The sequence below is a fragment of the Mus caroli genome, unplaced genomic scaffold, assembly GCF_978045245.1.
Source record: "Mus caroli unplaced genomic scaffold, Mus_caroli_1 scaffold_18, whole genome shotgun sequence".
In the NCBI taxonomy this organism is placed as follows: Eukaryota; Metazoa; Chordata; class Mammalia; order Rodentia; family Muridae; genus Mus; species Mus caroli.
Genome location: NW_028227273.1, coordinates 66,049,775 through 66,074,757, shown reverse-complemented (window position 1 = coordinate 66,074,757; position 24,983 = coordinate 66,049,775). Strand labels below are relative to the sequence as shown.

The following is a 24,983-nucleotide window of genomic DNA, read 5'->3' as shown; positions in this document are numbered from 1 at the left end:
CTTCATAGCCTGATCTGGAAGTGTAAGACGCCATAAAGCCTTTCCTTCCCTAGGCCTTCATAGTCCGTCACCACACCCAGGGATGACCATACTTTTAGGTTTAATCACAGAGAGTTTTTGTTTTGAGACGGGGCAGGGTCCCCAGTATCCCAAGCTAGCCTCAAACTTCCTATAAAGTCTAGGATGACCTTGAACTTTTTATTCTCTTGCTGATAAATTCTGACATTATAGGCCTGTGCCACTGAGACCAGCGGTATGAGATCCTTGCGCTGGAACCCAGGGCTTCAGTTGGTGAAGAACTCCATCCACATTCCAGCCTTCCAAGGCTTTTTTTTTGAACATAGATGAGGGTGAGGGCCTCAGATATATATTTGTTTTTTTTCCGAGACAGGGTTTCTCTGTATAGCCTTGGCTGTCCTGGAAATCACTCTGTAGACCAGGCTGGCCTTGAACTCAGAAATCCACCTGCCTCTGCCTCCTGAGTGTTGGGATAAAGGCCACCACTGCCTAGCTGATATTTTTTATTTTTATTTATTTATTCATTCATTTAATTGATTTATTTTTGAGACATGGTTTCTCTGTGTAGCCCTGGTTGTCCTTGAACTTGCTCTGTAGACCAGACTGGCCTCTACCTCAGAGATCCACCTATCTATGCTTCAGGAATACTGGGGCTATAGGGGTGGACAAGCCCACCAAGTTTAGGGCACAGATCTTAAGTACACAGTTTGGTAGATAATTCTTTTTGTTTTGTCTTTGTGGGCTTTTGTTTTGACATAGGGTCTCACTATGTAACACTAGCAGGCTTGAAACTCTATATAGACTGGGCTGACCTTGAATTCACAGAAATCCTCCTGCCTCTGCCTCCCAAGTCCTAGCATTACAGTTGTGCACCATTCCTTTTGTTTGCTTGCTGAGTTTTGGCCCTGCCTCATTTTTTTTCAAAGTTTTTTTTTATTAAAGATTTATTTATTATTATATAAGTACACTGTAGCTGTCTTCAGATGCACCAGAAGAGGGTGTCAGATCTCATTACGGATGGTTGTGAGCCACCATGTGGTTGGTGGGATTTGAACTCAGGCCCTTTGGAAGAACAGTTGGTAGTCTTAACCACTGAGCCAACTCTCCAGCCCTGGCCCTGCCTCCTTTTAAGTAGCCCTCTGCCGACCAAAATTCAGCACATGCTCAAACTGCCATTGCCCCAGCCATTTTCCTACACTTCATTCCATGTGACAGCTCACAAGGTCATTTTCTTTTTATCCCATCACAAATTAATTTTTCTTCATTTTATCTTTTTTTTTTTTTGGATGCAGAGTTTCATGTAGCTCAGGATGGCCTCCACCTTGCCATATAGCTAAGGGTGACTTTGAACTCCTGACCCTCTTGTCATAGCCTCCCAAGTCCTGTGAGTACAGACATCGCCTTGAAATGCTTTTTACTGGGGCTTGAAACTTGGACCTCGCACCATCTTATCTATTTTCTTCTGGGGAGGGCATGGATGTCACCATCAATTAATTATTGGGAGATAGCAGGTGAGTTTCCCACGTTTCAGGAAATCCAGGGTTCAGCTTACCTGGAAAACACTTGTTAAGCCCTGCCGTGGGAAAGCTGCCTCTGTAATCCTGGTACCTTCCCTGCCGGGTAATTACCCTTGAGTTTGCTTCAGATCTTCACATAATTGGAAGAATGCTTTGCACACTACAGTGCCTGGGCTCTTTCATCTAGTGTGTTTACAATTCATTCATGAACGCTGTGTGCCATGGCCCACCCTTGTGAAGCCAGCCTTTGGGAGATGGAGGACAGAGATCAGGAATAATTGAGGCCACTTTGGACTAGCCAGGAAGCCTGAGGCCAGCCTAGGTTACATGAGACCCTATCTCAAAAATAAATTCATCTTAGCCAGGTGGTGCTGGTGAATGATTTTAATTCCAGCACCCAGGAGGCAGAGGCAGAGAGGCAGAGAGGCAGAAGCAGATGGATCTCTGAGTTCAAGACCAACCTGGTCTCCAGTCTCCAGAGCAAGTGCCAGGATAGCTAGGGCTACACAGAGAAAATCAGCCTCAAAAATCAAAACAGCAACAAACAGATAACCCCCAAACCCATAACAAAACTGGGGTGCTGGTGAGGAGTTTTTGTTCTTCCACAGGGATAAAAGTCCTGGTTGTTTTTAGTTTGGTGACATAAAGTATCTTGGAGCCGGGCGTGGTGGCGCACGCCTTTAATCCCAGCACTCGGGAGGCAGAGGCAGGCGGATTTCTGAGTTCGAGGCCAGCCTGGTCTACAAAGTGAGCTCCAGGACAGCCAGGGCTATAAAGAGAAACCCTGTCTCGTAAAACCAAAAAAAAAAAAAAAAAAAAAAAAAAAGAAAGTATCTTGGAATGATTTTAGGCAGGTCCTTATGTGGACTGTGTTTCTGTTTCTCTTGGGTGGCTTGGGAATGGAATACCGGGGCCATGGATACTGTGTTCAAGGGGTGGGAAACTGCCCGGTGCTTTCCCAGGTGCCTGTGGTAATATTCACCCTGGTGTACAGACAGGAACTCCTCACCTCCTCAGACATTTTAAAAACATATACATTCATTTTTTAATTTTAAAGAGCTACTTTTAATTTTTATGTATATCCAAGTAGACCTATGTGAGATCATTCAGGTAGGTACCCTGTGAATCCAGAAACGGCTGTCGGATCCCTGGAATTGAGTTCCAGTGCGTGCAGGCCACCTGCTGTGGGTGCTGGGAACTGATCCTGCCCTCTGCAAGGGCAAACAGTGCTCTTTAAGCACTGAACCATCTCTCTATCCCTTTAAGGTAAAAAAAAAAAATTATGTGTATTTGTGTGAGGGTCAAGGGATGGTCTGTGGTCTGGCGTGCTCAAACTCGTGAGTTCCAGGGTCATCAGGCTATTGGTGCAAGCGCCTTTACCCACTGAGTCATCTTTCTGGCTGAGAAAACAGTTTGAGTTCCTCCCCGCCCCCCTACTTTTAGTCTTATTGTGCAGTTCAGGCTGTCTTTGAACCTGCATAGGCCCTCCCTCCCACCCCCTACCGCTGCTTTCCTCTAGGGTGTTGGGATTATGGGTATGTGCCACTGTACCTGGTATCTAAACATCTTACATTTCATTTTATCTTGTAAGTGCCACTGTGTTTCTGTGGAGGTCAGAAGAGGACATGGCCTTTTCCCTGTCTACTGTGTGGGTCTAGGGAGTCAAACTCATTTTGTGCTTATTGGTGAATGTGTGCCCTACATGCTGGTCAAACAGCTCTGGTGGTCTCCTTTTCTTTTTTTAAAAAAGACACTGTCTTACCTTATATCCCAAAGTGACCTGTAACTCACTATGTAGACCAATCAGGGCAATCCTCCTGCCTCAGACTCCCAAGTGGTGGAATTACATGGGTTGAATATGCTTGGTCCAAGAAGTGGCACTATTGGAAGGTCTGGCCCTGTTGGAGTAGGTGTGTCACTATGGACCTAGGCTTTAAGACCCTCACCCTAGCTGCCTGGAAGCCAGTATTCTGCTAGCAGCCTTCAGATGAAGATGTAGAACTCTCAGCTCTTCCTGCACCATGCCTGTCTTGGATACTGCCGTGTGCCTGCCTTGATAAATGGACTGAACCAAGGAACCTGTAAGCCAGCCCCAATTTACTGTTGTCCTTTATAAGACTTGCACTGGTCATGGTGTCTGTTCACACTAGTAAAACCCTAACTAAGACACTAGGTGTGAGCCATTGGGCCTGTCTGCATTTCTTAGGTCTAAATGTTAGCACCTGCCTTCCTCAACAAAATAAGCCTCACGTGTCATCCCTGGAGCCTGGACTACAGTTGCTGGAGCATCCAAGACTCACTTACAATGTGTGTCCACACAGCAAAGCAGCCCTGCCGGTTCCCACATGGCAAGACTTTAGTAGTGGTACTGGAGGGAGTTCAAGGGGCTAGCCTGGGAAACATGCTCTGCTGTACAGTGAGGTAACTATCTGAAGCAGCTTGGATGATGCATCCACTCAGTGGTCTCCCAGTAATGACCAGGACATGTGGCTCACCTCTTCCCACCAGGAAGATTTTCTTCTCTATTAAATTGTCTCTTAAAATTATTTTGGGGGCTGGAGAGATGGCTCAGTGGGTAAGAGCACCCGACTGCTCTTCCGAAGGTCCAGAGTTCAAATCCCAGCAACCACATGGTGGCTTACAACCATCCGTAACGAGATCTGACTCCCTCTTCTGGTGTGTCTGAAGACAGCTACAGTGTACTTACATACATATAAATAAATAAATATTTAAAAAAAATTATTTTGAAGCTGGACAGTGGTGGCGCACGCCTTTAATCCCAGCACTTGGGAGGCAAAGACAGGCGGATTTCTGAGTTCGAGGCCAGCCTGGTCTGCAGAGTCAGTTCCAGGACAGCCAGGGCTACACAGAGAAACCCTGGCTGGAAACAAAAACCAAAAAAAAAATTTTTTTGATCTGTAATTTATGTTTTTTGTGTAGGTGTCTGTGCATATCTGTGTGTATACCAGTGACTGTCCCTGTGTGAGTTTAGACTTGAAGTCAACCTTGTGTCATTTCTTGGAGTCATCCATGTAGGTTTATTGAGACAGGGTCTCTCACTTTGGCCTGGGCTCACTGCTTCCTTTAGACTGGCTAGCCAATAGGATCTGCCTGTGCCCACCTTGTCCACACTGGAATGCTGTGCCTTTTATGTGGGTGACAGGGACAGCTCAGATTGTCACGTTTGCATGGCAAGCACTTGACCACCGGTGCCCCACAGTCCCTGGCCCTGTTTCTTTGAGACAGGATCATACTCTGGAGCCTAGGCTGGCCTTGAACCCAAGCAGTGCAGGTTATGTTATCTTTGAACTTGTATTCCTCTGGCTTTAGGAACTTCCCAGGCGTGAAGAACCGCTCAGGTATATTTTAGGGCCATGATCGTGTCCGTGAGGAAAGGCAGTTTACCTGAGGCTACACCTTGGTACTTTCCAGGACTTCCCTGAGACAGCAAGGCTCCCCAACCACAGCAAAGGCATCCTGAGGCTACTGATACGGTATACTGCGGAAGGTTCTCCATACACCAGCTGTGGGTTCCACAGACTCTGGCTATCTGAGCCCAAGGAATGACTTTATCACTTACTAACTTTGCAGTTTTTTCCCAAGTTATGTCACCTCTGTGGCGCTCAATTTGGTTATCAGTAAAAAGCTTTCAAAGTCCTATTCCATCAGATCTAAGAACACTCCTACTCTGATACAGGGCTTAATAGCTGGTAGTTTCTTTGTTTCCCTGTCCATCCTTTTCACACTCAGGTTCTTGCTGGAGTGTTACACCATACAAAGGCTGCTCATATTCCTGTCTTACCTTATAGCAGGGCACCCTTGAGTTAGACTGAAAACCATCCCATGCTTAGAATGTAAAAGGAGACACTCCATCAGTGAGCAATAACGTCTCGCCAGTTGAGCGTTACTCAAAACCTCCCGCTAAACATGCTCTTCTGTCTTGGCCATTTGTTCCTGACTGACTTCCTCCTGAGGTCAAAGCCTGTTGCTCTAATAGCTTTAGACTAATAGAGGTTCAAAGGACAGCAGATTCTCCAGGGCCTGGGACTTCAGTCTTTTTCTATTTTTTTTTTTTTTAAGATTTATTTATTTATTTATTTATTTATTTATTTATTTATTTATTTATTATATGTAAGTACACTGTAGCTGTCTTCAGACACTCCAGCAGAGGGAGTCAGATCTTGTTACAGATGGTTGTGAGCCACCATGTGGTAGCTGGGATTTGAACTCTGGACCTTCGGAAGAGCAGTCGGGTGCTCTTACCCACTGAGCCATCTCACCAGCCCCTCTTTTTCTATTCTTATCTGTAAACTCTTCGTTTACTAGGATGAAGGCAAAACAATCACAGAACTAATGAATCATTCTCCTTCTCACCTCCCAAAGATAGTGTCTGCTGCTGCCTAGGAGTCCCCGGGATGGCAAGGTAATTGTGCCACTAGTATTTTCTTTTATCTACATGCACCAAGTGCCCACACCCCATTAGAAGGTTTCAGATCTTCTGGCACTGGAGTTACTGGCTGTTTTTAATCTACCCTATGACTGCTGGGAATTAGACCTTGGTTGTCTGAAAAAGCTGCCAGCACCCTTAACCACTGACCCATCTCTCTCAGTTCTTTATTTCATCTTCTTGGGACAGTTTCAGGATGTAACTTTCACCTCTGGTTGACCTGGATGTGCTGTGTAAACCAGGTTGGTCACAAAGTTGAGGCAATCCTCCTGTTTCTGCCCCTCTGTCCCAAGTGCTGGGCTTACAGGTGCGGTGCCACACCAGGCACTGCATTCTGTAACTTTAGTATTGGGGGAGGATTTAGGAGGCTGAGGGAAAGACTAGATTACTTTGTTGTTTTGTTTTTCAAACAGATTCTCACTGTAGTGGCTATTCCTGGTTGTCAACTTGACTATATTTGACTACAATCCAGAATAGGAAGGCTCACCAGTGACCCTTATCTGGAGGCTTGGAGATCCTTATCTGGATCTTGGTATGGAGATCTTGAGCCATAGTGGCTATGGATTCCAGAAGATTAAATCTCCAAGTTTAAGGAGATTTAATCTGGGCTACACCTTTCATCTGGGATTAAAGGTGTGGTGGAATACACTTTTAATCTGGGCTACACCTTCTGCTGGAGACAATATAAGGACATTGGAAGAAGGGAGTCTAGCTCTTGCTCCTTCGCCTTCTTGCCGTGTGAGACTGAGTAACTGCTAGATCCTTGGACTTCCATTCACAGCTGCGACTGAACCATTGTTGGGAATTGTGCTGCCGACTGTAAGTTATCAATAAATTCTTTTACTATATAGAGACTATCCATAAGTTCTGTGACTCTAGAGAACCATGACTAATACACTCACTATGTAGCCCTAGCTGTCTTGGAACTTGCTCTGGAACTCACAGAGATCCCTCTGAGTCTCCCTCCCAGGTGCTGGGATTACAGGTGTGCATCACTGTTGCCTGGCTAGGTCTAGGTTATTTTATTGTAATCAATTGATTTATTTTTTGAGACAGGATTTGTCTGTGTATTCCTGATTGTTCTGGACCTCACCCTGTACATCAGCCTGACCTCAATCAGAGATCTGCCTGCCTCTGCCTCCTGAGTGCTAGGATTAACCACCCCGCCAAAGGTCTAGGTTATTAAGGAATTAATAAAGACCAAAGTTATCTGAAGGTGACAATGAAAATCACTGCTTTCAAGTGATATCACATTTGAATTGAATTTTGCAAACCGGCCTAGGGATAGTAACTTTTCTGACTCTCTCTCTCTCTCCCACCCCCCCTGCCCTGCACCCCGAGTGTGTGTGTGTGTGTGTGTGTGTGAGACAGCAGTATGATTCCTCCCTCATTCTTTGGAGTTCAAGATAAAAGGCAATCCACTTTGTTTGAGAGAGCAAACTCTAAGTTTGACCTGTTAGTTGGCAACGTACTGCTAACAACTTCTATAGAATAACTACCATTTATGGTGGCCTAAGTGTATAGACCTTTCGCTAAATGCCCTATGAGCTTTACATTTTAATTTTTTTATATTTTATTTTATTTTTTTGAGACAAGGTTTCTCTGCCCTGGCTGTCCTAGAACTCACTCTGTAGACCAGGCTGGCTTCAAACTCAGAAATCCGCCTGCCTCTGCCTCCCAAGTGCTGGGACTAAAGGCGTGGGCCACCACTGCCCGGCTTAAATTCATTTTTGTATTATTGTATGTATATGGGTATTTAGTTTGTAAGTGCACCATGTATGTGCCTAGTGCTGGGAGTGGATAAAAAAAGATCCATCAGACACCCTAAGACTTGAGCTGCAGACAGGTGTGAGTCACCATGGGGGAATCGAACTTAGATTGTTCCAAGAGCAACAAATGCTTAATCGCTACACCAACTCTCCAGCTACTTTCCAGCATTTTTACATTTGATTCTCCCTTAAACTGCACAAGTTTACTTTTCAGATGAGGAGACTGAAGCTCAGAGTAAATTGCACAGCTAGGAAGGAAGCAGGGAGACAGCGTTTAAAACTTGGGACTCTAGAGTCCCGCCCCACACACCCAGGAGTGTGTCCCTACAATTCACATCTGTCTTAATTGCTCAAATACAATTATCAGTTTCTCAGTGGTCGTCTTCTACATTTTCTTTGTCTTCCTTGATGTTGAGCTGCGATCTTCTCCGCTTCATTTCCCCAGCATAGGACTTTGATCCCTTACCCACTGATCGATTTCAGCTTACTGCTAATCAGGCCTTGGAGAATGAGAACTTTTACCTGACGTTGTTCTGCCTTTTTTCCCAGCATTTACAGCAGAGCTGGGTACATCTAGAGCAGTGGTCGTGACTCCTTTTGCGGATCGAACAACCGTTCACAGGTTTCTCCTAAGACCATCAGAAAACACAGATATTTGCTTTACTAGTCAGACGAGTGCCAAAATTACAGTGCCAAAATTATAGCGACAAAAATAATTTCTGGTTGGGGGGGGGGTCACCACAACTTGAGAAACTGGATTAATGGATCGCAGCGTCCGAACTGCTGACCCAGGGTTTTGGAACCTTTTGTTGATGGTACTAAATTACGCACTTCCTAGACGGAGTAACCAATCCCGAATAAGTGAGCGCGGATTGAACCTCAGAGGCACCCACAGCAGCGGTAGGGCAGAGGCCGGAAGCGGAAGTCCTACCCCTCGTGTCTGCATCCTTCGCTCGCGTCGGCGCAGCCTGTGTGCGTCAGTTCCTGGCGGCGGGGACCGGGGTAGCCAACGGCTTGTGGAGCATCATGCCCAAGTGAGTGTGGCCGTGGGAGCAGGCGGACTTGTGGTGGTCAGTCGGGTCCTGGTGAAGGTGCAGGGCGGCGGCCTCGGGTTCTGGAAGCTCCAAGGGGAAGGCGAGCCCCTCGGAGGGATGGCGGGTGGAGACCCAGGCTCTCTGGCCATCCTGGCAGAGTGGGCGCGGACCCTCGCCCAGAAGCCTCGCATTCTGTCAGGACGCTTTGTTTGACTTAGAATCCGAGGAAGTTGGGTTTGGACAGCTGTTAATTGCTGATGTTTTCTTTTGTCATTTCAGGTTTTATTGTGACTACTGTGATACGTATCTTACCCACGATTCTGTAAGTGGCGGGTCTTTTTATAATCCTAAAACGCATTGTATGCAAAATTCTTTTTCTTTAGGTCCAGGTGTGTGCATTACAGTCTCCTGGAAATTTTATGACAACCTTTCTTAGAAAGTAATTAGGAAGCAGGTGTTTTTTTTTTTTTCACCCTTTTGGTGAGGTCTTTGTAATTTGAAGGTATTTGCAGAATGATAAAACTTTAAGCAAGCTTGAAGATGGAAAGCATTTGCGAATACAGAAACTGCATGTACCTGTAATGTCAATACTTGAGAGGCTGAGCCAGGAAGATGGCAAATTCCAGGCCAGTTAAGGATACATATTGAGACCTTGTCAAAATAACTCGCCCCACCCTCCAAACAAAGCCCAACAAAACAAAAAACAAACAAACCAGGAGTGTGTTCCTACAGCTTGGAGATTTGATTATGTCTCATTATTCAACTGTCTGGTTAAAACGGAAAGAATGTCTTAGTGTGCAGAAGTGCAGCTCCATTCTCAGTTTCTCTGAGAACCTCATTAACTATTGATCATCAGGAGGAATAACTGAGATATGTGATTAGTGTTGTCCGGTGTTTAGCAGTCACAAGGCCCAGCAACAAAGTTAGGGCCTGGCTCCTGTCTTCCTAGTACACTGAGATGGAGTATTGCTGTGAGTTTAAGGCTATGGTGGGAGACTCTACCTCAAAAAAAGCAAATCAAAACAACCTTTAGCAACAACAAAATTTGGTTTTATGGTTTTAGTAGTTTTAGATAATCTATTTATCTGCTCCCCCACCCAACCCCCAATCTCCTGACGAAACAAGACAGCTCTGGCTCTTCTGGAATGATTTGTAAACCAGGCTGACCTCGAACTCACAGAGAGCTGCTTGCTTTCTGCCTTCTTGAGTGCAGGGAGTAAAGTTGTGTGCCACCACTTCCTTGGCTTATTTATTTTTGGAAAGGGTTTCATTATGTAGGCCTGGGTGGCCTAGAACTTATGTAGAATAGGCTATCCTGCTGCCTCCATGCCTGGGATTCAAGGCCTGCATCACCCGACCTGCCTATAGTACTGTATTCTCCTAATAGTGTGGCTTAAATATATTTAAGCTGCTGTTTTCCCATGAGGAACATGAGGACATTGAAATAGTACCAAGATTCAGATCAGCCATACGCACACTTTTTCTTAAAGTAGCAAACTGTTTTAGATTTGTAAATATGGAGTCTTTATAATACTCAAAAGTCTGTCATTGTAGACAGAAGCCATAGACAGTACATAAATGAAGCTGTCAGGCAGATGTATAACCCAGCTGGTGTCTAAACTGCAGATGCTCTGAGTTCCGTTCCTGGTACTGAGTAGTGCGGGAGGCCAGGAGGCAAGGGTCTATGTGTGTGCCAGTGCTCAAAAGCAAAAGTTTGATGGGTAGGCCCCAGTATGCTGGCCTCTGGGATAGTTTGTAAGTCCAGGAAAGATGTGTACTGAAGGCAGTGTGTAAAAGGTATTTCATTTCTTAGCTAGGCTTCCTACCCAGAGGCAAAGCGGGAAACCTTTTTAGTTTGGTGCTTTTTGTCTCTGTGTTGGCCATGACCTGTCTGTTTTCCAGCCGTCTGTGAGGAAGACACACTGCAGTGGTCGGAAACACAAAGAGAATGTGAAAGACTATTACCAGAAATGGATGGAAGAGCAGGCCCAGAGCCTGATTGACAAGACAAGTACGTCTCACAGCGTGGTCTTGGTGGGGTAGAGCATCTCACTCTGTGGTGGGCTTGGAGGTGGGGTGGAGAAGATGGAGCTGCCTAGGATTTTCCTGTTACTGTCAAGATTGTGTAGCACATCTATGGGACCCTGTCTTTGAAACATTGGGAACTACAACGTTGAGAGTTTTCCATAATGATTGGAGAAGGTAGAGATGCCTCTGAGAGACTTTATCTTGGGTTTCATGTTTGTAACTCTGACAAAGAGAATTAGTCAGGTGAAACCTGATTGTTCAGAACAGTCCAGTGTGTTCTGGGCCACTGCTGGACCTTTTTGTTCATAGGAACCTTTTGTGTTTTGGGTCCCAAACCCTGGCAAGACTTTGCATTTACTTTATATTACAGGGTATATTTAGAACATGGCCTTTTCTCAAGTTCATTTACTTTCATGTGGCACAGGTGGGACTCCAACTTGCTAGGTGTGGAGAGGTTTGAATTCTAGATCCTCCTGTCTTAGCTTCTCAAGTCCTAGCATTACAGACACGGGCCTGGACTGTGGGTTTTTTTTTTTGTTTGTTTTGTTTAGATAGTTGGTACTTTTTTTGTGTGGTGTCTGCCAATGCATGTGTCTGTGGATCAGAGAAGGTGCCTGGGTCTTACTCTGTCACTCTTGTGTTAGAGAGAGCATTACAGGTTTAGCCCAGGCTGGCCACGAACTTGGAAAACGCTGCCTGCCTCTGCTCCAGAGTGCTGGCAATTGTCATTAGGCCTGCCTGGCTCCACTCTTACCACTTCTGGCCTTATTCCCTTGGGACAGAGTCTTTTTTTGAACCTGAAGCTGGCCATTTCAGGTGGATACCCGGCCAGTGAGCTGAGATGCTCTTTTTTTCTGCTCTTCTGTACTGGAATTCCAGGCGTGCATCCGTGCATCTGTTTGTGGGTGTGTGGCTGTGCCTAGCTGTCATTTGGGTTGCAGGGATTTGAACCCTGGTTCCCATGCTTGAGCAGGAGCTGTCATGCACTGAGCTGTCTCTCCACTCATTTTGTCTGAGATTCGAGATAAGTTCAATAATGCCACAGACCTGGCTAAGCCAATTCTCTCAGTGGTGGATGGGCTTCTGGAGTAGGGAAGGCAGACTGTGAGGAACTTGCTGTGATGTCCATAGTTCAGTGGATGTGAGTTTGCTGTTCCCTCTGCACTCTTCCCTCTACAGGCTGTCCCGCTTAGGATGTGGACAGTGCTCTTCTTTTTTTTTTTTTTTTTGGTTTTTCGAGACAGGGTTTCTCTGTGTAGCCCTGGCTGTCCTGGAACTCACACTGTAGACCAGGCTGGCCTCGAACTCAGAAATCCGCCTGCCTCTGCCTCCCAAGTGCTGGGACTAAAGGCGTGTGCAACCATGCCTGGCCTTCTTCTTCTTCTTCTTCTTCTTCTTTTTTTAAAATTTATTTCACCTGTGTGAATACACTTGTTGTCTTCAGATACTCCAGAAGAGGGCATCAGATACCATCACAGATGGTTGTGAGTCACCATGTGGTTGATGGGACTTGAACTCAGGACCTCTGGCAGAGCAGCCAGTGCTCTTAACCGCTGAGCCATCTCTCCAGCCTCAGACAGTACTCTTCTAAGTGGAAAAGTCGTATGTAGAGAGAAGCCCTGGAAGGGCCAGGTCTAGTCATGCCTTAATGGATGGAGTGAGTAGCCAGGTCTAGTCAGGCCTTAACGGATGGAGTGAGTAGGTCACAGGAGTTGGGAATTGGGTTCCTGAGAATGGGGTTTATTTGTTTATTTATTCAGAGGGATTTTTGGTTTTGAGGGTTTTTTTGTTTTGTTTGTTTGTTTTTCGAGACAGGGTTTCTCTGTATAGCCCTGACTGTCTTGGAACTCACTTTGTAGAACAGGCTGGCCTCAAACTCAGAAATCCGCCTACCTCTGCCTCCTGAGTGCTGGGACTAAAGGCGTGCGCCCGGTGGTTTTGAGTTTTTTTTTTTTTTTAAAGATTTATTTATTTATTATATGTAAGTACACACCAGAAGAGGGCGTCAGATCATTACGGATGGTTGTGAGCCACCATGTGGTTGCTGGGATTTGAACTCCGGACCTTTAGAAGAGCTAAGAGCTATCGGGTGCTCTTACCCACTGAGCCATCTCACCAGCCCGGTTTTGAGTTTTTAAGTCCAGGTCTTGCTCTATAGTTTAGGCTTACTTTGAACTCCCCAGACTCCTGGCACCAGCTTCCCAGTACTGGAGTGACCTGCTTTGGCCAGTATAGTAATGATGTGACTGTTCTCAAGTCATGCATGGATAATGTTCGTTTTCTTCTGTTCTCACTTTTGCCTCATGTGGTCCAAGGTAAAGGCTAATTATGGTAGTCCTTTATTAGGATGTCCCCTTCAGCGCTGCCTCTTGCTTTCAAATATTTGTTTCTTTCTCATCTCCTGGCTCAGTGCATTTGTTTCAGGTAAACAAGGAACATATATTGTTTTTATTCGGGAAGGGGACACATGTTTTAAAGCCTGACCTTTGGGCATGGATTGTACCTTTAACAAATAAAACTAATGGCTTAAATTGGTTATAAACTAATTTTTCTTTAAATGCAAAGACGTCTCACTACATGGCTAAGTTGGTTTCAAGCCCCTGTGTTCAAATCCTCCAGCAGCATCTCGAGTTCTGGGGCCAGAGGTGTGCACCGCGCCATGCCTGCTCTTAGAAGTGGGAAGTACAGCTACCTATTGCATAATTACATTATAAGACCACTTCTAGGTAACCTTCATTCAGGAAATTGCTAGTGTAAAAATCCAGTATCTCAAAATGATTTGAAAACTATAGTGCCGTGTGTAGTAACTTTAGAATACTTGGTAGAGTGAAGTAGATGTAGGTAGGTTTCTAAGCGAGAGGTGGTTATGTTCGTAAGTGAGGTGCTCATTCTAATGCATCGTCTTTGTTTTTTACCTTAAGCTGCTGCATTTCAACAAGGGAAGATCCCTCCCGCTCCGTTCTCTGCTCCTCCACCTGCAGGGGCCATGATCCCACCTCCCCCCAGTCTCCGTAAGTTTCAAACGTTAAATGTCAAGGTGTGCGTCTGCTCAGGTTAGCCCTCAATTAGATCATCAGCTTGGCACATTGTTGGCTTCCAAACTGTGGTGACTGACTAGGTAGTCACCAATTGAAAAACACAACAGTAACCGCATAATTTCCTCTGTTGTGTGTTTTAAAAGGGGCACATTTTATTGTTTGTGTTTTTGTTTCGTTTTTGATTTTTTAAGTTCCCGGCTGTCCTGGATCCTGTCTGTAGGCCAAGGTGACCTAGAACTCAAAAAGATCTATCTATCTCTGCCTCCCAAGTAGTGGAACTAAAGGTGTGTGCCACCATGCCCCATTTTGTGTGTGTGTGTGTGTGTACATGTGCCTGCTGTGCTGTTGGAATTCAGAGGACACTGAGGACTGAGGATCTGATAGAGAGCACAGGCTATGAGGACAGGCTGCTAATGTCCTCCTTACCCACTGAGACGTCCTGCTGGCCTTTAGTTTTCAAGACGTTTCCTCTCTGGGATCCTGGGTTTGATCCTGGCTAGGCAGCTTCCTCAGTACTAGAGTTACAGCCGCAAGCCACCCTGCTTGAGTTGGCTTGGAACGGAAACTGCTCTACAGACCATCTCCACAGCTTTTCGTTGTAGAAATTCTAAAATAGTTTTTGGGTTTTTGTTTGTTTGTTTTTGTTTTTATTTTTCAAGACAGAATTTCTCTGTGTAGGCTTGGCTATCCTGGATCTTACTCTGTAGAGTAGACTATCCTTGAACTCAAAGGTCTGCCTGCCTCTGCCTCCGCTTCCCAAGTGATGTCACCTGCATCACTACACCTGACTGGTAATGTATAGCATAGACTGTTATGAAACTCAATAGTCTTTCTGCCCTAGCCTCCCAAGGGCTAGGATTGCCACAGTGCCTGCCTTAGGGCTAACGTTGAGTGTGAGTGTTTTTTTCTGTGACCTCCCAGGTACGGCGAGCTGAGAAGGAATCTGGACAAGTTAAGTTCTTCATTGTACACATACATCACTGGGAGACCGAAGGAGCTGTAAACTCAGTCTTTCCAATTTCTGAGTTACCTAACCTTATGAAAGCATTGCATAGCAGAGAGTGGATTGCATCATGAGCCTCTGCTCTCTGGGAAGCCTGCTCTTCTTGTAGTGGACAGGGGACTATCTGTACAGGGTCATTGTCCTTTTGCTCTCCTAGAGGATTCAGATTGGAATTGGACTGAAACCCAAGCTAAGTCTTGTAATGGTGGGTGTGGACAAAGAACCAAACTGTCCCCTGATGTCCATCGGACCCTCTGAGGCTTATGTGACTCCTAGGCTGCATGTGCCTCCTCTCCTTCCCCTCTGTTTCAGTCTCTCAGGCTAAACTAGGTCCACTTACATAATGCGTCCCTATCCCAAACAGCATCACAACCAAACACATTTTGGAGAATCTTTTAAGTTTTTATCTGAATTTATATGTGAGTGTTTTGCCTTCATATATGTAAGTGTGTATACTGTGTGTGCCTGGTGCCAGGAGATGGCATTAGATCCCCTGGAACTAGGTGCTAGGCAGTGGTGGCACATGCCTTTAATCCCTTCCTTTGGGGAAGCTAAGGCAGGTGGATCTCTGAGTTTGAGGCCAGTCTGATCTACAAAGTAAGTTCCAGGACATCCAGGGCTATGCAGAGAAACCCTGTCTCGAAAAAACCAAAAAAAAAAAAAAAAAAAAAAACCCTCCAAAAAAAAAAAGAAAAGAAAAAAACTGTAGGCAATTTATTGTTTAAGTGTTTGATCCAGTTACGAGCCTCTTAGTTTCACCAAGTACATCAAGCTCTAACCACAGCTTCTTTGTGTATTGTAGCGGGCCCTCCTCGGCCTGGCATGATGCCTGCGCCCCACATGGGAGGCCCTCCCATGATGCCCATGATGGGCCCCCCTCCACCCGGGATGATGCCTGTGGGACCAGGTAAGTCGGAACGTGTCACAGCTCAGTGTGCACTGTTAGGTCTGCATGCAGGGACGTCCTCTGTTAGCTGTTGAGTCATTATTGTAAGTATTGTAATGTTGAGTTTCATCAATTTAATATAAGGATTTGGTTTGTGCCACTGACAGCAGCACGAGGCTGCCTCCCTTCCCGCCTTTCCTTCCCTCGGTCTGACTTCTGGCTCCTTTGATGTGGAGGAGCTTGCTGAATCTTGCGGGTAAAGCAAAGGTAGTTTCTGTCTTGATTTGTTGCAGAACTGCCTCCTGTTCTACTCTGAGATTTACTCTCAGAGATTAACTGGACCTAATCAGTAAAATAGAAACCATTGGTTTTGTAGGTCTTTTCTTTTTTCTGCTTTGGAGACAGGGCATCCCTTTGAAACCTTTGCTGTCCTGGAATTGTCTATATAAAATAGGCTGGCCGTAGTCTACAGATCCCCCTGCCTCTGCCTCCCTCTGTTGGTATTGAACATGTATGCCACCATGCCCAGAATTCCATCCCCCTCCTTTAAAAAAAAATCCATTTATTTATTTATTTATTTATTTATTTATTTATTGTTGTTGTTTTGTTTTTTGTTCTGAATTCAGGAAGCAGAAAAGCGATTTCTGTCCAGTCAGTGCTTTAAACACTTTAGTCTGCTCCTGCCCTGCTGTGTTCACAGGTTCTCGATCGCACGTAGCCAGAGCCTGGGAGTGCATCCACAGCCTTGAGGATCTCTAACTATCAAAGGGAATTCTCTTCTGTGTGTGCACGTGGGGCACCCATACACCGTAGCACATGTGGAGGTCAAAGGGCAGGTCTTGGTGCTGGTCCTCTCCTGCCACTTGTGAGTGGAAGGCCCTGTGTGGCATGTGAGCTCTGCTGGGGCCGAGCCACCTTGTCCTCACCATGATGCTCAGGCAGCAGGTCTGTTTTCTGGTGATGAAGTCTCACTGTGTATCTTTGGCTAGTCTTGAACTCACAAGACATCAGCCTGCTTCTCCTCCCAGGGCTCACCTCAGCTTGAGTTTGAGTTTCCTTGAAGTGGTTGGAGACTGCAGAGTGATCTAGCTCCAGTGGTCTTCTCTGCAGGGGAAGGGATCTAGCCCTGAGCTTTTGAGCTGCCTCCCAGGGCTCTGATGGTGTTTCTGCCATACTGCTGAGCATGTGAGCGTCTGTCTAGCTGCATCAACTTCTCAGAAATGTTATTGGTTACAGTATAGTTAAATTAACTGTCGTAATCAAAAAGGCAGACATAGGTAGGTTTGGAACTAGATGAGTGGTGGTACCTTCAATTAAAGAAACAAGGTGCAAAGGTTCAGGCAGGAGTGTTAATCAGGGGCCGTTGTGGGGATTAGGTAGCGTCTGGGACAGTACAGAGATGTAAATTACACACTGTGTGGTTTGGGTTTTATTCCTGTGACGAGACACCATGACTATGGCAACTTTGTATAGAATTGGCCATAGCTTGAGCATAGGAGACCTCAACACCTCACCCTAACCAGGCCACGCCTCCCAGTAGTGCCACTTCCTCTAGGCCAAGCGTTCAAACACAGGAGTCTCTGGGGAACATTCCTATGGACACAGCTACATACAGATCACCAATGTGGACCTGGCTGTTCACTTTAGAGGACAGTATTCCATTGCTGCCCTTGACACTGGTTCTCGTGGCTTCTGGACCTACTGTAGCTTCTCACATCTATTTATCTGTGTGTGCTGGGTGTTTCCCTGATAGAGCTCTCACTATAGCATCTGACCTCCTGTGGTGGAGCAAGGGAATGCTGGATTTAGGAAAAGTTTTACTCTCATAACCTAGGATGGTCTTGAACTCAGGAACTCTCTGTCCCCTTAGGGTATTGGCATTATAGGCTTGTCCCCCACACCCAACTTTGAATATGGTTATATCTTGAGTTATTTATACCACAAGCATTTAATCAAAATTCAACACTTTAATATACCATGATGTATCTGTACTTTCTGTGCACCCTGCCCCTAACTTATTTTTATTTCCCCTTTTGAGATAAAGGCTCATGTATAAGCCTGGCTGGCCTGAGCTTATTAAACCAATCTGGCCTCATACTTGCTACAGTCCTCTTGCCTCCTTTGCCCAAGTGCTGAATTACAGGGGTGTGCCACTAAGCTTGAAGGAATTGATATTTATAAAGAATTCACATAGCCTAACGACAGTGAGTAGCCCTGCTCCTGCCATCGGGTTGTTTGCCCTGGGCTGCTTGTTGCTCCCCTACCCTCTGGTTGCTCTCTTCCCTCCCAACATAAGGCTCTGCCTGGTTCATTGTTGACACACACATGCAAAGTTGAGTAATAGTTTCTAACCTGCATTTAGAAAATGAAACTCGGCGTATCCCATTTTCCATAATGCCTGTTCCTTTTGTGACTTCTGCTGATGGTTACCTGGGCCTCATCATCTCCCTGTAATTCCCAGTATGGCTCAGCGGTAAGCCTGGCCTTTGGCTGAAAAAGCCTAGTAGGCCAGGCATGGGAGTGCACACCTTTAATCTCAGCACTCTGGGGGCAGAAGTAGGTGGATCTCTGTGTTGAGGCCAGCCTGGTCTACAGAGCCAGTTACAGAACAGCCAGGGCTTTATAATAGAGAGACCTATTCCAACCAAAAACAACAGCAACAACAGAAAACAAAACAAAACAAAACAACCCACAGCCAGAACTAACCAAACCGAAACTGAGCAAGCAGAGCTGGTGTGCCTGGTGCTGTGTGAGCACTGCTCTATTTATAGCCCTGTTGTCATCAGACCAGGGTCCCTGAGCTTCCTGTGCTGACCTTTTCTCTGTGTTGGAGCCTGTCTTAAGGAACTTAACATTTGATGGATTTGCTGTCCCCCTTTTTTTTTTGTCAAGTGTGTCTTTTCAGGTCCACTTTGTAGTTTGTCATGTGTTGTCAATCCTCCCACCCCCCAACAGAGTTTCCCTGTGTAGCCCTGACTGTCCTGGAACTTACTCTGTAGATCAGGCTGGCCCAGAATGCAAAGATTTTGTGTTGAGTGTTGGGACTAAAGGACTGCCCCCCCTTCTTTTTAGGTTTAATGGAAGTCCCGTCTGCTGTCATGTGAATGTTGTTTCTCACTCCTTTCCCTTTGTTCTGTTCTGCAGCTCCTGGGATGAGACCGCCCATGGGAGGCCACATGCCCATGATGCCCGGGCCTCCCATGATGAGACCTCCTGCCCGCCCTATGATGGTGCCCACCCGGCCTGGTATGACCCGGCCAGACAGATAAGAGCAGAAGCGCTCTTGATGGTTTTGTATTTCTTGTTCTGTACCACCAGGAGCTCTTGGTGCTGAGCCCGAGTGTTTACTAGATGCATGGAAAGGAAACTTACCTTCCTAACTGAATATTTTTGGAGGGAGAAATAATACAAAAAAGTGCAGTTTTCACTTACATTGTGAAATGTGAAAATAAAATCATCAGCTCTTTTAGTTAAAGTGTGTCCCTGTCCCTTGCCTCTCCTGTGTATGTTAGGAGGGATTGAAGCCAGCTGTGTTCTGCTAGCTTGTGTGTTAGCAATGGTGTCAGTCCTCTGCTCTCCTGTCTTTACTTTGGAAATGTTTTCTTTTGGATTATCAGATTTTTTGAGAAAAATTCTCAGGATTTTTTTGGGATATATTTTTATTGTAGCCCTGGCTATCCTTGAATTCTCTATGTAGAGCAGGCTGGCCTTGAATTCAGAGGTCTGCCTGCCTCTGCCTCTTGGATGCTCAGATTAAAGTGCACACCACCACTCCCTGGCTTTCCACGTTTAACTTTTGAGACAGAGTTTTCACGTGGCCTAAGATGACCTTAGACTGTTATGGAGGATGAAGTTGATGTCATCATATTTGTCTGGATCTATAAAGCCAGACTAAGCCTCAGTGCTAGGATTATGGGCATGCAGTGTCATGTCTGGCTGGCACATCAAATTTTAAAACTTTCATTTTATAAGGTGGTATCACATACCTCTAATCCCAGCACTCAGGAAACAGAGGCAGGTGGATCTCTGAGTTCGAGGCCAGCCTGGTCTACAGAGTGAGATCCAGGACACCCAGGGCTATACAGAGAAACCCTGTCTCAAAACAACAAGCCTTATATTTATTTTATTTTTTATTATTACGTTCATTTGTATATGTATGTTTGTGAATGTGGAGGTCAGAAGACAACTTGTGAGAGCCTTATGTCCCCACGATTGAGCTCTGATTATTAGCCATGCCTGTAAATGCCCACTTTAGTATTTACTCCTCTTTCTCAGATCCCCTTCTTGGCCTTTGGCCATGAGGGTGGGTGTGAGGAGCACAGAGCAAGAAGGGCTCTCATGAGATCGGGCTGGTCTTGACCTCACTGTGTAGCTAAGGCTGACCCTTTACCCCCCTAGCTCTGGGATGACAGGTGTGTGCTGCCATGGCCAGCTTTCTTGTCAGCTAGTGATGACATCTACAAGATTTGTAAAATCAAACAGGTTCTTTTTCTTAGTTGATCTAACTTGGTGTAGTTAAAATGATCCATATATCTATGGTTCTTTTTTTAAAAAAATAAAATATTTATTTATTTTATGTATATGAGGACACTGTAGCTGTACAGATGGTTGTGAGCCATCATGTGGTTGCTGGGAATTGAACTCAGGATCTCTGCTTGCTCCGGCCCAAAGATTTATTTATTGTTATATGTAAGAACACTATAGCCGGGCGTGGTGGCACACGCCTTTAATCCCAGCACTCGGGAGGCAGAGGCAGGCGGATTTCTGAGTTTGAGGCCAGCCTGGTCTACAAAGTGAGTTCCAGGACAGCCAGGGCTACACAGAGAAACCCTGTCTCGAAAAACCAAAAAAAAAAAAAAAAAAACAAAACACACTATAGCTGTCTTCAGACACACCAGAAGAGGGCGTCAGATTTCATTACAGGTGATTGTGAGCCACAATGTGGGTGCTGACCACTGGAAGAGCAGTCTGTGCTCTTAACCACTGAGCCATCTCTCCAGCCCCCAATGTGGTTCGTTTTTGTTTCCTTTTGTTTGTTTGTGTTTTTTGTTTGTTTGTTTGTTTTTTGAGACAGGGTTTCTCTGTGTAGCCCTGGCTGTCCTGGAACTCACTCTGTAGACCAGGCTGGCCTCGAACTCAGAAATCTGCCTCCCAAGTGCTGGGATTAAAGGCGTGGGCCACCATGCCCAGCCACTGTGGTTCTTTTTTTTTTTTTTTTTTGGTTTTTCGAGACAGGGTTTCTCTGATAGCCCTGGCTGTCCTGGAACTTACTTTGTAGACCAGGCTGGCCTCGAACTCAGAAATCCACCTGCCTCTGCCTCCCGAGTGCTGGGATTAAAGGCGTGCGCCACCACACCCGGCGCCACTGTGGTTCTTAATGTTGCCAGCTATACAGAATCTAGAAGCAGCGTGTGGAAGGTAGTAGGCCCAACTAAACCACAGCACAGAGAGATTCATTTTGCTGATCTACTACTTTAGGTTTTTTGGTCTCTAGGCCACTTGATTTGGCATTTTTGCCTCAACTCGGTCCAAAAATCCAGTTGGCAAAATGGGCAAGCTCATTACTCAGCTGAGTGTCATGTAGTGCATGCCTTTAGTCCTAGCACTCAGAGGCAGAGGTAGGTAGATTGCTGAGTTCGAGGCCAGCCTTCTCTAAAGAGCAAATTCTCAGACAAACAGAAACCCTGTCTGGAAAAAAACAAAACAAATAATTTTTTAGTTTTTTCATGTAACTTATTTTTATTTTATGCTCATTGGCATTTTGCCTGCATGTATATGTGTGAGGGTGTCAGAGGTGGGAATTGAACCCAGGCCCTCAGGAAGAGCAGCCATTGCTCTTATTTACCTAGCCATCTCTCCAATTCCCTTTCCATTTTTTTCAAGATATGGTCTCCAGGCTGGAGAGATAGCTCAGAGGTAAAGAGCACTGTCTAATCTTCCACAGGTCCTGACTTCAATCTCCAGCAACCATGTGGTGGAACATAACCATCTCTAATGGAATCTTATGTTCTCTTCTGGTGTGTATGCAGAAAAATAAAGGTATTGGTCACCTGGAACCTGGGTTGTCCTAGAAATGGCTATAGAGCTGAGGACGACCTTGTATTCCTTCTAGTCTTGCTTCTTCCTCCTAGGTGCTTCCCTCATGCCTGGCTGCTATCCTGAGATGGCATTGTATTATATAGCCCAGGTTGGCCTTGAACTACCTCAGCTCATGAGGACTGGGATTTTAAGAGCATAGTATCAGCTGGGTGCGGCAGCACACATCTTTAATCCCAGCACTCAGGATTAGGGGCACAGAGGCAGGCCTATCTCTGTGAGTTTTAGGCCAGCCTGGTCTAGAAATTATTTCCAGGATAGACAGGGCTACACAGGAAAACCCTGTCTCAACAAGAAAAACTATTGTCGGACAATTTTCCACCCCCCTCCTTCTCAATCCTCTCTTTTTGATTGATTGATTTTGAGACAGGGTTTCTCTGTGTAGCCCTGGCTGTCCTGAAACTCAGTCTGTAGACCAGGCTGGCTTCAGATTCAAGTAGATCCACCTGCTTCTGCCTCCTGATTGTGGGGACTAAAGGCTTGTGCCATGTTTTTTGGCTCAGTGTTTAAAATTAAAATTAAATCTCCATTTGGAAACATTGCTAGTTATGGAATAGAGTTTCAGAAAGAACTTATGACAGCTTGTGAAAGCTCAATGAATGTTAGTTGCAGTGACTAAAACAGTATAGTCAGGTGTGGTGTGAATTTTGGCGCTCAGGAGGCAGAGACAGGAGGATGGCTGCCACTTTGGCGTCTATCTACATAGCAATTCCCAGGGCTATATCTGGATACCTTGTCTCAATCTCAACCAAGAGTAACCTTTTTTTGTGTGTGTGTTTTTTTTTCGAGACAGGGTTTCTCTGTGTAGCCCTGGCTGTTTTGGAACTCATTTTGTAGACCAAGCTGGCCTCGAACTCAGAAATCTGCCTGCCTTTGCCTCCTGAGTGCTGGGATTAAAGGCGTGTGCCACCATGCCTGGCTCCAAGAGTAAACTTAAAAGACTTGGGGACTGGAGAGATGGCTCCCTGCTTAGTGCTGCTCTAGAGAGCTTAGGTTCAGTGCTCAGCACCCACACCAAGTGGCTCACAACTGCTTGTAACTCCAGTGCCAAAGAATCTGACAGCTTCTGGTCTCTGGGCACTTGCGGGCACATGACATTCACACTCACATAGGAATGCACAGATAAATAAAAACACTCTGTGTCTTTGGGGGGCAGTGTGTCTGAGTGGAGTACTTACCTCATTTGCTTGAGGTAATTAATTCCTACCCCCCCCAAACTTACCAAGAAAGCAAAACCACACTAAATAGTGAGAATTAAAGACATTGGCGCTCATTTCCATTGCTCCCTTTTCAAAGGGCAATTAAGTATATTGAGTCATGTACTAATGATCAATAGACAGATTGGGGTTTTTATTTAAATTTCCTAAAGGGGGCTTTAAGCAAAGTATGTGGGTTAGGTTTGCTGTGGTTGTTTGGCATTTTGACCTCAGCAGTTTGCCAGAATGGTGCATTGGGAAATGAGATCCTTGCACTGAGCCATTGTCATGCATGGAAACAGGATTCAGCTCTTGCCCCAGTTGCGTAGCTTTGGTCAGATGGTATCTGAGTATCTCCTGGATACAGTGAAGAGTGGAAGGAGCCTCCACCTGTGTTTAATGGAGTGGCCCGAGGCTTGGTGAGCACTTTATCACGGAGGCCTTATGTATTTAGCAGCTTGATAACTGCAGATATTTTTCTTGAAACTGGAAGCATTAAAGGTTAGATTTCTTGGGTCAGAGTCAGCTGCTGGAACAGTGTGTCAGCCAGGATCACTGGAACTGTTTCTTACTGTCCTTGCACTTCAGGGTTGAACTGCTTTCCTTTGGGTCTGTGGATGGAATTCTGCCTTACACATGGTGGCAAGCGCATTTCCCCTGAGCTGTGTCCTCAGCTTGAGATTTCAGCTTCGTTGTGATATGAGGACACTTGCAAAGGCTGACACTCGCATAAATTTTAACTTTTTTTTTTTTTTTTTCGAGACAGGGTTTCTCTGTATCGCCTGGCTCTGCCTCTGCCTCCCAAGTGATGGGATTAAAGGTGTGCGCCACCACGCCTGGCTAGAGACAAGGTCTCTCTCTCTCTCTTTTTTTTTTTTTTGTGGTTTTTCGAGACAGCGTTTCTCTGTATAGCCCTGGCTGTCCTGGAACTCACTTTGTAGACCAGACTGGCCTTGAACTCAGAAGAGACAAGGTCTCTTACTGTAACCCTGTCTTGGTACTCCCCATGTAGACAGGGCTGGTCTCAAGGTCCTATATTTGCCTGCCTCTGGCTCAGGAGAGTTTAGAGTAAAGGCGGGTGCCACCTACCACCTCCTGGAAGAGTGAGCCCCGCCCCTGAGCGTGTAAGCCTCGCCCCGCGCTGTTGCCCCGCCCCCTATGCCTCTGAGCTCCCGCCGCCCCGCCCCTCATCCCGTGCGCCTGTGCCGCTGCGCGCGTCCCCGCCCCTCGCCGTGCGCTCTCGCCACGGGGATCCCGGAGTACGGCGTGCGGTCTGGGTGCTGCTCCTCGGGATCCTGCGGCGCCGCACGGGCGGGTGGGAACGCGGCGGAACTCCCGGCGCTGAGTTAGGGGTGACAGAGCGCCATGGCGGTCGCTGTGGCTACAGCAGCCGGTGCCCGCGCCGCGGCGAGGTGAGAGGACGCCTCTTTTCCACAACTGAGGAGGCCACGGCTGCCCGTCTGCCTGCATTCCACGCGGGCCGGGGCTGCAGCATGGCCGGGATCATTAAGAAGCAGATCTTGAAGCATCTGTCCCGGTGAGAGCGCCACCCCGCGTACTCGGTCCTTTTCCGAGTCCTCCGACCTCCCTCCGGCCGCTCTGGGCGAGCGGCTCTGTGCAGCCGCGATTCAACTCTTGCGGGCCGTTGTCGGCGCTGCATTGCTCCCTCGCCCGGGCCGACTCCCTCCCCACCCCGGTCGCCTCCTCCTTCCTCGGCGCGGGTCACCCAGCCCTTTCCTGACCGTATCTCCCAGACCCACACGGAACCTGGCAGGCCAGCCCTCGAGGCCTCTTCCCGCCTGCCGAACCGCCCAGCGCCGGTTCATTTCTGGCTCTGCCGCTCCGTGCTGGATTACCCAGGTCCCCTTCGATTGCAGCGCCGACACCGGCTTTCTCCTTCTGCGAGGCGAGCTCCTCCTCTTCTGTCTGACCCTGTTGCATCACTCTTGAA

At 46.5% G+C, this 24,983-nt stretch overlaps 2 protein-coding genes across 2 annotated transcripts in view; both read left to right on the top strand.

Annotated features, from left to right (window-relative positions):
- Nucleotides 1-8,645: 8,645 nt before the first annotated feature.
- Snrpc (small nuclear ribonucleoprotein polypeptide C) lies at nt 8,646-19,215 on the top strand. Its single transcript, XM_021149406.3, has 6 exons — nt 8,646-8,785; nt 9,065-9,107; nt 10,688-10,796; nt 13,735-13,824; nt 15,657-15,761; nt 18,885-19,215. Exons 1-6 carry the CDS (start codon nt 8,778-8,780, stop codon nt 19,007-19,009), a joined length of 480 nt encoding a protein of 159 aa, XP_021005065.1. The 5' UTR covers nt 8,646-8,777; the 3' UTR covers nt 19,010-19,215.
- A 5,055-nt stretch (nt 19,216-24,270) lies between these two features.
- The window catches only part of Bltp3a (bridge-like lipid transfer protein family member 3A), a 42,953-nt gene continuing 42,240 nt past the window's right edge, over nt 24,271-24,983 (top strand). Inside the window, exon 1 of the mRNA XM_085832542.1 lies at nt 24,271-24,569. Coding sequence (XP_085688668.1) covers nt 24,526-24,569 — 44 coding nt within the window. The 5' untranslated portion in view covers nt 24,271-24,525. The remainder of the gene's footprint in view (nt 24,570-24,983) is intronic.